Source organism: Crotalus tigris, unplaced genomic scaffold (genome assembly GCF_016545835.1).
Source record: "Crotalus tigris isolate CLP2741 ecotype Arizona unplaced genomic scaffold, ASM1654583v1 scf7180000018197.359167, whole genome shotgun sequence".
NCBI lineage: Eukaryota > Metazoa > Chordata > Lepidosauria > Squamata > Viperidae > Crotalus > Crotalus tigris.
Genome location: NW_024096876.1, coordinates 197245 through 211422, shown reverse-complemented (window position 1 = coordinate 211422; position 14178 = coordinate 197245). Strand labels below are relative to the sequence as shown.

The 14178-nt window shown below is 36.8% G+C and overlaps 1 protein-coding gene and 1 long non-coding RNA gene across 2 annotated transcripts in view; one reads left to right on the top strand and one right to left on the bottom strand.

Moving 5' to 3' along the window:
- Window positions 1-14178, top strand: part of LOC120310467 — a 41018-nt gene that overhangs the window by 17320 nt on the left and 9520 nt on the right. The gene's annotated exons all lie outside the window — the stretch shown is intronic.
- LOC120310466 (A.superbus venom factor 1-like) lies at window positions 3031-6299 on the bottom strand. The gene is made up of 3 exons (XM_039348890.1): window positions 4940-6299; window positions 3661-3766; window positions 3031-3489 (listed from the first exon to the last, which is right to left on the bottom strand). Exons 1-3 carry the CDS (start codon window positions 4976-4978, stop codon window positions 3386-3388), a joined length of 249 nt encoding a protein of 82 aa, XP_039204824.1. The 5' UTR covers window positions 4979-6299; the 3' UTR covers window positions 3031-3385.

The following is a 14178-nucleotide window of genomic DNA, read 5'->3' as shown; positions in this document are numbered from 1 at the left end:
AGATGGGCATGATAAAGGACCAAAATGGCAGAGACCTAACAGAGGCAGAAGAGATTAAGAAGAGATGGCAAAACTACACAGAATAACTATACAAGAATGAGCTTAACATCCCAGATAACCACAATGAGATGGTCATTGACCTCGAACCAGACATCCTAGAATGTGAAGTGACATGGGCCTTAGAAAATCTGAGCAACAACAAAGCTAGTGGAGGTGACAGTATTCCAGCTGAGCTATTCAAAATCTTAAAAGACGATGCAGTAAAAGTGCTACACTCAATTTGCCAGCAAATTTGGAAAACTCAACAGTGGCCACAGGATTGGAAAAGGTCAGTTTACATTCCAATTCCAAAGAAAGGCACTGCCAAAGAATGTTCAAACTATCGCACCATTGCACTCATTTCACATGCTAGTAAAGTTATGCTTAAAATCCTACAGCTAGACTCCAGCAGTATGTGGATCAAGAACTACCAGAAGTACAGGCAGGATTTCGAAGAGGCAGAGGAACTAGAGATCAAATTGCCAACATACGCTGGATCATGGAGAAAGCTAGGGAGTGCCAGAAAAACATCTACTTCTGCTTCATTGACTATGCTAAAGCCTTTGATTGTGTGGATCACAACAAATTATGGCAAGTTCTTAAAGAGATGGGAGTACCAGACCATCTCATTTGTCTCTTGAGAAACTTATATGCAGGTCAAGAAGCAACAGTGAGAACTGGACACGGAACCACTGATTGGTTCAAAATTGGAAAAGGAGTCCGGCAAGGCTGTATACTGTCGCCCTGCCTATTTAACTTATATGCAGAGCGCATCATGAGAAAGGCAGGGCTAGATGAATCAAAAGTTGGAATTAAGATTGCCGGGAGAAACATCAACAACCTAAGATATGCAGATGATACCACTCTAATGGCAGAAAGTGAAGAGGAACTAAAGAGCCTCTTGATGCGGGTCAAGAAGGAGAGTGCAAAAGTTGGTTTGAAACTCAACATTAAGAAAACCAAAATCATGGCATCCGGCCCTCTCAATTCTTGGCAAATAGATGGGGAAGAAATGGAGATACTGACAGATTTTATTTTTCTGGGCTCAAAGATCACCTCAGATGGGGACTGCAGCCAAGAAATTAAAAGATGCTTGCTATGGCAAATCTAGACAGCATACTAAAAAGTAGAGACATCGCCCTGCCAACAAAAGTACGTATAGTCCAGGCCATGGTTTTCCCAGTTGCAATGTATGGCTGTGAAAGTTGGACCATAAGAAAGGCTGAGCGCCAAAGAATTGAGGCTTTGAACTATGGTGCTGGAGAAGACGCCTGCGAGTCCCTTGGACTGCAAGGCGTTCAAACCGGTCAGTCCTAGAAGAGATCAACCCCGACTGCTCTTTAGAAGACCAGATCCTGAAGTTGAAACTCAAATACTTTGGCCACCTAATGAGAAGGAAGGACTCACTGGAGAAGGGCCTAATGTTGGGAAAGATTGAGGGCAATAGAAGAACGGGACGACAGAGAATGAGATGGCTGGATGGAGTCACTGAAACAGTAGGTGTGAACTTAAATGGACTCCAGAAGATGGTAGAGGACAGGAAGACCTGGAGGAACGTTGTCCATGGGGTCGCGATGGGTCAGACACGACTTTGCAATTAACAACAACAACAACCAAAACTGGATGCAGTATTCCAAGTGTGGCCTTACCAAGGCATTATAAAGTGGTATTAACACTTCACGTGATCCTGATTCTATCCCTTTGTTAATTCAGCCTAGGACTGTGTTGACTTTTTTTTGGGCAGCTGCAGCACACTGTTGCTCATATTTAACTGATTGTCCACTAGGATTCCAAGATCCCTCTTGCAGTTACTACTATTGAGTTGGGTACCATCTATACTATACCTGTGCATTTGTTTTTTCTTGCCTAAATATAGAACCTTACTTTTTTACCATTGAATTTCATTTTGTTAGATAGCGCTCAGTGTTCAAATCTGTCAAGATCCTACTGTATCTTAAACCTATTTTCTGGAGTATTGCATATTCCTGCCAGCTTAGTGTCCTCTGTGAATTTGATGAGTCCCCCATCTATCCCCTCATTTAAATCATTGATAAAGATATTGAAGAGTGCTACGCTTAACCCTTGGAATACCCCACTGCACACTTCCCTCCATGTAGATGCAGCTCCATTAAGGACTTCACGTTGAGTGTGCTTTGTCGGCCAGTTACAAATCTATCTGATGGTGATGAAGTCTTTCCCACATTTTTATATCTTATCAAGTAGTAGGTTGTGGTCTACATTATCAGATGCACTTCCTTATTTTCTCTAAAGAGAAAATCAGATAAGATTTGTACTGAATTTAATGAGCAAAGAAAACACTGGGTCTTTCAAAAGTAAATCCGGTAGCTCTGATATAAGGTTTATTATGCTCTGAAATAATAACTGCAACAAACTCTGTTCTAGCAATCTTTTGTATCTTCTTTTTCAACTATAAATAAAACAAAACAAAGATTTTCAGCAAGAAAATTGCATTTTGAGAAGAGATCTATAAATTATCTGGAATTTATCACTCATATAGGGATTTATTAATGGTTTAACCATTTAGTGGTTAATTATAGATTAATTTCAGAATGCGAATTCATTTAATCTATAGGAATATCAAATCATTTCAGTTCTTTTTACATTATTTTCACAACAATGATAGAAGAAATAGCCTTAAATCAATAGATACACTTTGTAGATGAGCAGGACTTAAATGGTTCTAAACATAATGTTCTGGCAACTTGCTACTTCATTCTGATTGTCTAATCTTCATTTTTGTTATGTATGTCATACCTGAGTACAACAGCAGAGACACTAAGCTTGTTTGCCTGTTTCCTAATCTGTTTTTCTTTCTATGTCAGAGGGGGGGGGGAAGGAGAGAGGGAGGGAGAGAGATTGAGAGAGAGAGAGAGAGAGAGAGAGAGAGAGAGAGAGAGAGAGAGAGAGAGAGAGAGAGAGAGAGAGAGAGAGAGAGAGAGAGAGAGAGAGAGATCAACTGGGAAGCAGGGAGCCAAAAGACACATGCTCTGAGTTGACAAAGAGAAAGACGTACCAACTTCTGATCTTCTACCATACTCCCTGATCATTCTTTCTGCAGTTGCTTGTCCAACTGCTGACCGACTCTCAGGGGAATGAGAAACAGGCAAAAGGAAGGAAATTGGCCACGGTCATGAGACAGGGGCATGTCCCACAGGAGAATGGCATGTGTTAAATATTCATATTGAATGAATACATTTTGTTTTTCTCTATTTCCTTGGTATTATTTGCTTTGGTCATACTATTAGATTTAAAAAGGGGGGCAGATTCCATACTATCTCTTCCTCAAATTGTCCATTTTGGTGCTCAGAGACAACATTTACCTTATTTATCCCAACTTACCTTCTGCATATCGGCAAATATTACTATGACATATCTTACTGAGAAGGCCTGTTCCTTTATCTGGATGGTAGAACTTGGAACATTGTTCATCTGAAGGAAGAATTAAAATATCTGACTATACATCACATCAAGAAATCTATGATTAATATAGATTTAATTATAACCATTTACAACCATTTGTTACAACCTGACTCACTCCACAGGGTTGTTGTTGTGGGAAAATTAGGAGGAGGAAGGGGTGTTCAATATGTCTGCCGTTACCTAGATTGTAGTAGCTGTACATCTTGACTGATCCTGGCTGACTGAAGCCAACTTCAAAATGCTTGAGAATCTTAAAATGCAGATATTCATTCTCAGAGTGGAAGACCTGGGATGGAGAGAGAAGATAATTTGTGGGTGCTAGTTTACCCATGGAGATATTTTTTTTTTCTGAAGCTCTATCCAAATAACCTCAAGGAAACTGCTTATTCCAAGTTCCTCAGGTCTGACCATTGACTGAAGTATTAAATTCTGGAAATCTGTCCAGGTTTCCCAGAATAAGGGGTAAGCAATGAAAAAGATGAGAGGAGCAGCAGGTTGAAATGATGCTTCAGAAAATACTGGTCAAAAGTTAAAGAATTAAGAGACTATTCTGTCATATCACGTTCAGAGAAGAGCAACTAAAGTGATCAAAGGCCTGGAGACTAAAACATATGAAGAATGGCTGGAGGACTTGGGTTTGGCTAGTCTAAAGAAAAGAAGATACTAAGGATTTGTGATGGTAAAAAAATAATAAAACATGGTTTAAAAAAAAAGAAAAGAAGAAACAGGGGCGACATGATAGAAGTATTCCAGTATTTGAGGAACTGCCACAAAGAAGAGGTTATCAAACTATTCTCCAAAGCACCAGAGGGCAGGACAAGAAACAATGGTTGGAAACTGACCAAAGAGAGAAGCAATCTGGAATTAAGGAGAAACTTCCTAACACTGAGGACAATTAACCAGTGGAACAGCTTGCCTTCAGAAGTCGTGGGTGCTCCCATCACTGGAGATTTTTAAGAAGAGACTAGACAGTCACTTGTCTGAAATGGTATAGGTTCTCCTGTTCGAGTAGGGGCTGGACTAGAAGACCTCCAAGGTCCCATTCTATTCTATTCTATTCTATTCTCATGTCTTCTTTGCACATTTATTTATTTATTTATATTTCATGCTTCTTTTTTATTATCCAAAGAGCACTAGGTGACCTAGACCAACAGCCTTCAACCTTTTGGGCACCAGGGACTGGTTCCGTGAAAAGAGGTTTTTCTGAGGACCTGAGGGGGCATGATTTCCCATGCTGCTTACATCCCGTGGATGAGGCTTCACTTGTTTGTGTGGCCTGGTTTCTGGCATGCCGTGGCCCGGTTCCAGTCCACAGATACATTGCAGTTAATGTTGGATTATGTAGGTTTATTTTGCTGAATATACATCCTGTCTTTTCAGGATAGCACACTCCACGGTTTGCCTAGCAAACCAAGTAACAAACCATGCCACTACTCAAAGAAATTGATTCCGTATTTACCTTGTCTAAGTAAATGACAACAGCTCCTTTCTGAACCATATTATTATCAATTTCAAACTTGGAGATGTATCTGTCGACTCCTTTAGAAAGCTAAACAAGGAAAGGAAAGATGACATTGACTTCAGGAGTTGCAGATGATTCAAATACATGGAACTGCAGATGATTGAAGACATTTGTACTGGCTCCGTGTTACATTTATAGTAAAATCTGAAAGTATTTTCAAGGTTCCCAGGATATACACCCGAGAGACTTTGAGACAGCCAAAAAAAGTTTTAATATTATTAATTTGCCAAAGAAATCCCACACATCCTTCTAATCAAATTCTTCCCACAGTCAAATTCTGGGTCAATATGGAAATCACTGCTTATAGTCAACATCTGAGTAAAATGGCAAAAATTATGGGAGAGAAACTATAAATTGACAATGTCAACCTTGTATAAAGAAAAATTATATAAAATGTTTTATAGATGGCACTTGCCACCAGCAAGATTAGCAAAAATGTTTAAAACTATGTCAGATAGACGTTGGAAATGTAAACATAATTTAGGCACGTATTATCATATTTGGTGGACATGTGGTAAAGCAAAGATTTATTGGAAAAAGATACATGTTTGGTTAGAAAAATGTTTGGGAGAACATGTGGAATTTAAAACTGAACTTTTTAAACTAGATATAATGCCAGAAAAGACTAATAAACAAAGTTTATATTTGGTTTTACACACCATAACAGCAGCAAGAATAGTATTCGCGCAATATTGGAAAAACGAAGCAGCACCACCAGAGGAAGAAGTAATTAAAAAATATTGGAATGCACAGAGATGGACAGATTAACTATGAGATTGAAAGATAAAGAAGAAACAGAATACTACCAAATTTGGGAGTTATTCCACAAATGGCTAGAGGAAAGAACCAAGGATTAGGAATTGATTATGTATTAGCATTTTTGAATCCAGACAGCACGTTGGTTGAAAAATTAACATATGTGTGTAAGAGAAAAACTAATAAAATTCTTATAAAAATATGTTCATTACTGCCACACAATAATGTTTCCAATTAATTTTTAATGAAGTCAATAATACTTTTTATCTAGTTTAAATCTTTCTTTCAGTTGTTGGTATGTAAACCAATGATAAACATAACCCTCTGATTCTAACTCTTCACTCGATTTAAGAATAGGGTCACCTGAGTTGAAAATTATTATTTTACCGTAGGTCCACTAGTCCCGTTTCACAACAATTTCTTTTCTAAATAAAGCTTTCTGTGGGAATACTCAAAGAGGCAACTTTATGGAGAATCTTCTTTTATACTTGTTCCATACTCTTAATATGGCATGTCTAACAAAGTGATTATTAAAATCAATATTACCTTTTTTTAAAAAATAATTTTTTTTATAATAATTTTTTTTATTTTCCATTTATTCATACAAAATACAATTCACAAGATAAAATAAATTCATAACCATTGGTACTGCCTGCCCATTCCCCCCAGGCCATATCCACCCTCTCTGGTACCTTCCCTACTTCCCTCCTCTTTCTCTCCTCCCCTCCTACTTTCTTCCCCTCCCCTTCTCCTCTTACCATCCTACTTCCTCCCTGCACCTTCCTCCCCTCTCATCCCTCTCAAACACATGAACGCAACATAGGGGAAATGCTCAAGCAGCACGTCTCTCGTAAACTACCATAGCTATATAATCCTTACCCACCCACTCACCCACCCACCCACCCACCCTCAACCCTCCCCCCCTCACTTCCCAGAGCAGAGTACAGGGTTATTAATGAGAAAGTTAACAATAAAAAAGGAAAAGAAAAAAGAAAAGGAAAGGAAAGAAAAAATATCATACTTAACCTTTAACTCCCCTTAAATTAAATCATCATAAACAAATCTCTACAACATTTGCTATAAAATTTACTCATAAAATAAATGAAACTTTGTAGTCCCATACTTTTTCTGAATATAATCTATCCATCGTCTCCATACAATAATATATCTTTCTTGTGTATCCTTCAAATAAGCAGAAATTTTTGCCATTTCTGCAAAATTAGAAACTTTAAATATCCATTCTTCTAAAGTAGGCAATGAATCTTTCTTCCAGTATAAGCCTACTAGTAACCTTGCTGCAGTTAATAAATTCAACATTAAAACAGTTTCTTTGTCATTTAAGCCCACAAAAATACCCAATGAGAATAACTGAGGAGTAAACTTTATCTTCCTTTTAAAAATCTTTTGAATGTTCCACCAAATCATAATCCAAAAAACCTTTGCCTTTTTACAATTCCACCAAACGTGAAAATATGTCGCATCCATATTACTACATCTCCAACATTTGGGTTGTAAATTTGAATACATACAAGATAATTTTTTAGGATCTAGATGCCATCTGTAAAACATTTTATAAAAATTTTCCCTCAAATTTTGAGCTTGTTTAAATTTAACATTTCTAATCCAAATTATCTCCCATAAGTCCAATGGGATCGGTTCCTGGATATTCTGAGCCCATTTAATCATACAATCTTTGACCAATTCTGTTTCCGAGTCTAATTCTATTAAAGCGTTATAAATTCTTTTTATATGGGCCTGACTCTGATCTTTAATCTGAATAACCAAATTTTCATCTTCTAATGTTATTCCCTCTTTCTTATCTACAGTCCACCTGTTCACTATTTGTAAATATTGAAACCATGACTGTAGAATATTTTCTTGCCTTAATACATCTAGGGATTTTAAATGCCAGTCCAAACCTGACCAAATTAATAATTCTTTATATGAAATTTTGTCAAAGTTCATCCCCTTAGAAATTCCCTCAATTGCATGTCTAGGAATCCCCCAGATAGGTATTTTATAGTTTAACCTATAATAATACTTTTTCCAAACTCGAAGTAAGGCACTCCACAAAATATGTGATTTGAAAGCCCGATCCACTTTCTTATTAAAAATTAAATATGCATGCCAACCATACATTAAATCCCACCCTTCAAGAACAAGAATATCCTTGTTTGTTAAATTAAGCCAATCACTTATCCAAGTTAAGGCGGCTGCATCATAATATAATTTCAAATTAGGTGCTTTAAGTCCTCCTCTTTCTCGGACATCTTGCAAAATCTTAAACTTAATCCTTGGTTTTTTCCCAGCCCAAATGAATTTATTGATACCCTTCTGCCATTCCTCCAAATTTACATCTTTTTTTAAAATAGGTATCATCTGAAACAAGAAAAGAAACTTTGGTAGAACATTCATTTTTACAGCTGAAATTCTCCCCAACAGTGACAATTGCAGTTTTTTCCAATCATTTAAATCCTTTTGTACTTTTGCCCATAATAATTCATAATTATTCTTATACAATTTTCCATTTGAAGCAGTTAAATATATTCCCAGGTATTTAACCTTTTTCACCATTTGAAAACCTGTAGCTTTAACCAAATTTTCCTTATCATTAACTGACATATTCTTAGGTAATATCTTAGTCTTATGATTATTGACTTTAAAACCAGAAACTTTCCCATACTGTGTTATAAGTTCTAATAGACAATCAACTGCTCGAGTCGGTTGTTCCAAAATTAAAACCAAATCATCCGCAAAAACCCATAATTTATACTCATTCTTTCTTATCTTTATAACCTTGATTACTGTTGATTCTCGAATCTGGATCAACAAAATCTCCAATGTTAAAACAAATAACAATGGGAATAATGGACATCCTTGTCTTGTCCCTTTTTCAATATTAAAAGTCTCAGTCAGTCCCCCATTAACAACAATTTGAGCATATTGTTGCTGATATATAGCTTTAAGTGCATGTAAGAACTTATCCCCAAAATTCATTTTCTCTACCAGTGAGAATAAAAATTTCCAATCTAATTGGTCAAAAGCTTTTTCAGCATCCAAAAATATAAAAGCCACAGGAATCTGATTGTTCTTATCCAGATACTCAATTAAGTTAATAATTTGTCTTACATTATATTTCATATATTGCCCTGTTATGAATCCTGATTGATCACTGTGAATCAGATCCTTCATAACCTGCATTAATCTATTTGCCAAAATTTTAGTAAAAATCTTATAATCTACATTTAATAATGATATTGGCCTGTAATTCTTAGGCTCTGTAAGATCTTGATCCTCCTTCAGAATCAATGATATAAACGCTCTTTTCCAAGAAGGAGGAACTTGTTCTCCCAACAAAATACTATTAAAAAGCTCCTTTAATGGCTCCAGCATTTTTTCAGATAAATTTTTATAATACGTCGACGTCAATCCATCTGTTCCTGGAGACTTTCCCACCTATAACTGCTTAATAGCTAAACCAATTTCCTCCACAGTAATTAAACAGTTCATCCCATTTTGTTGTTCCTCAGAAAGTTTAGGAAAATGTATTGATTGTAAATATTTATCTATATCCATTCCCTTTATATTGTCACTTGAGTATAATTTTGTATAAAAATCTAAAAAACTCTTTTTAATCAAACTTTGCTGAAAATCCTCGGTACCTTTATATTTTACTTTCTCTATAATCCTAGCCTTCTGTTTCTTTCGTAACTGATAAGCCAACCACCTCCCAGGCTTATTCGCATTACAAAAAGTATTATGTCTCATATAACGCAGATTGGTAGCCACCTGATCTGCCACCAACATATTAAATTGTTCCCTAAGCATCTTTATAGAAACCTTTAAGTTATTATCAGTTTGGTTAAGAGCAAGCGCTTCTTCTTTTAGTTTAATCTCATCTTCTATTTCCCTACATCTTTGTAATCTTTTATCCCTAAAAACTTTATTTAAATGAATAAAAATTCCCCTCATATACGCCTTACTGGTGTCCTAGACCATGGGCATCGATGTACCCTTATTTATATTTAAAGCAAAAAACTCCTTTAAATACTCTTTACATTTTTGTACAAACTCTTCCCGAGTAAACAAATTCTCATTCAGTCTCCAGGGTCTTCTGTTCCCATCTTCCAAATGTAGCTCCATCCACACCGGACTATGGTCTGACAAAGTCCTGGGAAAGATTTTTACCTTCGTCACCCTAGAAAGAATATCACTAGTAATCAAAAAGAAGTCAATCCTTGAAAATGACTGATGTCTATCCGAATAAAAGGTGAAATCTCTATCACTTGTATTCCTTTCTCGCCAAATGTCAATAAGTTCCAACTCTTCTTTCAAATCAAAAAAAGTTTTGGGTAATTTAGTTTGAGTGAAATTTTTAGAAGAGCTCTTTTTATCTATGGTTATATCCAAAACTCCATTCCAGTCACCCATCAAAATTACAGATTTATAATCCAACTGAGATATCTTCCCATACAAAAGCTTATAGAATTGCTTCTGTTGTTGATTAGGGACATATAATCCAACAATAAGAACTTTCTTGCCTTGTAGCAATAATTCCACAAAGACATATCTTCCTTCAGAATCAACCTCAATTAATTTAGCCGATAAATTTTTCTTCACATAAATTACAACACCCCCTTTTTTCCCTGGAGCTGGAGTTATAAAATGTGATCCCAAACGAGAATTTGTCAGATATTTTGAGTCCTTTGAAGTTATATGAGTCTCTTGCTAACATATCAAGTCATTGTTATGTTGTTTCAAATAGTGGAAGATCTTTCTCCGTTTCTGTGATGAATTTAAGCCATTAACATTCCAGGTCAAGAACTTGGCCATCTCCACCGGCCTGAAGTCACTGAAGCATAGCCTGAAGATGAACTGTTGAAGATCTTTTAGGTCTTGCCCCTCCCACAGGCTCTGTAGTAACCGTTCCTTTTACTTTATCACCACTCTTCTGCTGCTGCTCTTTTTCTCTACGTTTGTGGGCAGCTCGTGTCATCCTTTGATCTTTTATCTCAAGATTCTGTACAGGCAACACCGCTTGTTCCATGACCATCAATGAAGAGGCTCCTGCCATAACAGGCTCTTCAATTATCCTTGTTTGTGGAGGTGAAGATGGTCTTGCCTTTAGAACAGAGTGATAAAAATCTCTTGCCTTTGAAACTGTAATTAATCTGTAACGTGTTCCATCATAATTCACTACTATTCCTCTTGGAATCTCCCATCTAAACTGAATTTGATGACGTTTTAACTCATCAGACAGAAAGGTAAAATCTTTTCTACCTCTTAAGATTTTTGGAGGTATTTCTTTTAAAATTATCATATCTTGAGCTGCAATTTGAAACCTCTGTTTATAAAAAGCCTGTATAATTTCATTGCGAATAGATCTTCTGGAAAAGTAAATAACCACATCTCTTGGTAAGTTTCTTTGTCTGGCAACCCGTGAGTTAACTCTGAAGATTTTTTCTATCTCATTCCCAACTACTTCTGGTCTCCATCCAAGGTTAAAAGCAATATCTTTAACAATAAGCATCTTTAAATCTTCCTGCAAGTTTTCTTTCAGTCCCCTGATACGCAATGCAAACTCTATTTCTCTATATTGTGAGATAGTTTGTTCATCCTGTGTAATTTCAATCTTATTCTCCACTTTCTCCATTCTAAATTCCAGTCTTGCTGCATTTTCAGTAATCTCTTCCATTTTATCATCAATCCTTTCAATATGCAGAGCAAAACCTTGAAACGCAAATAGTATATCATCTCTGACCTGCTTATTTTTTTTCTCCAATAGTTCTTCTGTAATAGCCTTTTCTGCAATTATAAGATCTTTTACCTCCTCTTTAATATCCAAAGCATTCATTTTTAAAGCCTCTTGTAAGTCTTTAAGAGAAATTGCAGGAGGAGGGGAGGGTGGGGGTGATTTAGACTGAGAAGCAGGTTGAATCATTGGGGAGGAGATAGAAGCTTTAGGGACAGAGACCAAACACTTTGAAGCCATTCTGTTAAATTCAAAGGAGCAAAATTCTTGCCTCTATAATATCACAGTTCTTTAAATAGTAATAAAAAGAAAAAGAGAAAAAGAAAAAAAAGAACAAAATTCTTGCCTCTATATTTAAAACGTGAACTGTATCCAACTTTTAACTTTGTTGCAAAATTTATTTATTTATTTATTTATGAGATTAATATACCGCTTTAAGTGCAAGCACTCTCTAAGTGGTGTACACCAGTAAGCAATGTATATATATATTTACATTGCCCCCAACAATCTGGGTCCTCATTTTATCTACCTCAGAAGGATGGAAGGCTGAGTCAACCTTGAGCCGGTGAGATTTGAATCGCTGACCTGCTGAACACAGTCAGCTAAAGTGGCCTGCAGTACTGCACTCTAACTGCTGCCATTTTGCCTTTCACTTTCCCTTTCTTCAAAAGGGAAAGTAAATAATAAAAGGGGGAGAAGATGCTTGCAGGAGTTAAAGTCACAATCAATCTTAAATCCACTTTCTCCTGGTCTGCTTCATCTGCATTTAAGTACCGTAAATGCCGGCGTATAATCCTAGAAGCTAACCAGGGTCATCTTATACGCTGAGTCGTCTTATACGCCAGAAATACTGGTAGTTTCCGGCGTATAAGATGACGTTCTAGGAATGCGGCCTGGCTATAAAGACGGGGGTTGTCTTATACGCCGGGTCGTCTTGTACGCCGGCATTTACGGTACTCACAAGCCTCCGAAAAAAGCAGATGTGGGAGCGACGCCTTGCTTCATCCCAGAACTTTGGGACAAAGATGACCTGGAACGCGGAGTTGGCTCAGGCTCCAAGGGAGCTCTATTTATTTATTTATTTATTTATTTATTTATTTATTTATTTATGAGACTTATATACCGCTTTAAGTGCAAGCACTCTCTAAGTGGTGTACACCAGTAAGCAGTCAGCTAAAGTGGCCTGCAGTACTGCACTCTAACTGCTGCGCCACCTCGGCTCTAAGGTGGGGATCCAGGGGAGCTCTTTCCTCTACCTGAGCAGCTCTTCTCTTCCCTTTCTCCCAGGGAAGAGATTCAAGCCGCGGGACAGCTGATTGTCAAAGTCCCGCCGGCTTTTACATGACCCAGGAATGGGCAGCTTTGTGAAAAGCTGCCATCGTCACTGCTTGATCCACCGGAAGTCCCACAAATAATTTTTATTTACAAAGAAAAAAAAGGATTAAAAACATTGAACATAGTAAATCGTCTTTGACTGACATCTCAGTCCATATTGTACATTAATTACATATAATATACTTATACTGTATATAACTATACATTTCTAGTCTCTATCTCAGTTTATCCCTTTACTGTGACCTCTATTTTTTCCCTCCATCTATAAAATTTATTCCATATTCGATAAACTTCTGTTTCTTCCTGATTTTTTAATCTTTTAGTTATCCTATCTAGTTCTGCGCAATACATAATTTTCTTTATTAGTGCTTCCCCACTTGGTACTTCCATTGCTTTCCACTTTTGAGCAAATAGTATCCTTGCTGCTGTGACCACATGGATAATTAAATATGTGTCCTCTTTATTTACATTTTTCTCTAGTATTCCTAATAGTAATGTCTCTGGTTTATACTGAACGTTTTGTCTAGTAATTTCTATTGCCCAATCCCAGACCATACGCCAGTACATCTGTGCTTCTCAACATGTCCACCATAAATGAAAAAAGGTGCCCTTTTCTTTTTTACATTTCCAACACATAGATGAATATCCGTTATACATTTTGGCTAATCTGGCCGGAGGGAGATGCCATCAGTAAACCATCTTATACAGGTTTTCTTTATATGATGTCGCCACTGTGATTTTGTTATTTCACTCCCATACTTGCTGCCATTGATCCATATTTATATTATATCCTAGATCTATTGCCCATGTCACCATTGTTTCTTTAACCTGCTCCTCATATAGCTTATGTTCCAACAGGTGTTTATAAATATTCTTTATTTGTTTTTTCTCCAGGCCTAGCAGTATTTTATCTAACCCCATATCTTGTCTGTTAATTCCCCATTCTTCATGTATCTTGCTTGTATCTGGAGATAAGACCACCACTCCATGTCTATTCCTTGTTGTTTTAGCTCTTGTTTTTGTTTTAAATAACCTTCTTCTGTCAAAATGTCTTTATATATAATAGCTTTGTCTATCCTGTACAAATTGGGGTATGTGACTGCCTCCAATGGTGATAGCCAAGCCGGGATCTTTGTGTAATATTGATGTTTAACTATATTCCAGCTTTTTATTAATTCTTGCTGGACCTTATGTCTTAAAAAATATTGGTGGTTTCTGCTTTGCCCCATCCATATGTGAGCATGCCAACCCTGCTGGAGGTCATAACCCTCTAAATGTAAACATCTTTTATTTTCTAAGGTTATCCAGTCTCTAATCCATGTTAGGGCCGCTG

What these genes read in the sequence shown, in the direction of transcription:
- LOC120310466 (XM_039348890.1), bottom strand. Translation starts at nt 4,978, where the DNA reads ATGGTTCAGAAAGGAGCTGTTGTCATTTACTTAGACAAG. An exon ending in TTGTCATTTACTTAGACAAG is followed by an intron (nt 3,767 to 4,939) that starts GTAAATACGGAA and finishes TCTCCATCCCAG; the next exon opens with GTCTTCCACTCTGAGAATGA. An exon ending in GTACAGCTACTACAATCTAG is followed by an intron (nt 3,490 to 3,660) that starts GTAACGGCAGAC and finishes TTCTTCCTTCAG; the next exon opens with ATGAACAATGTTCCAAGTTC.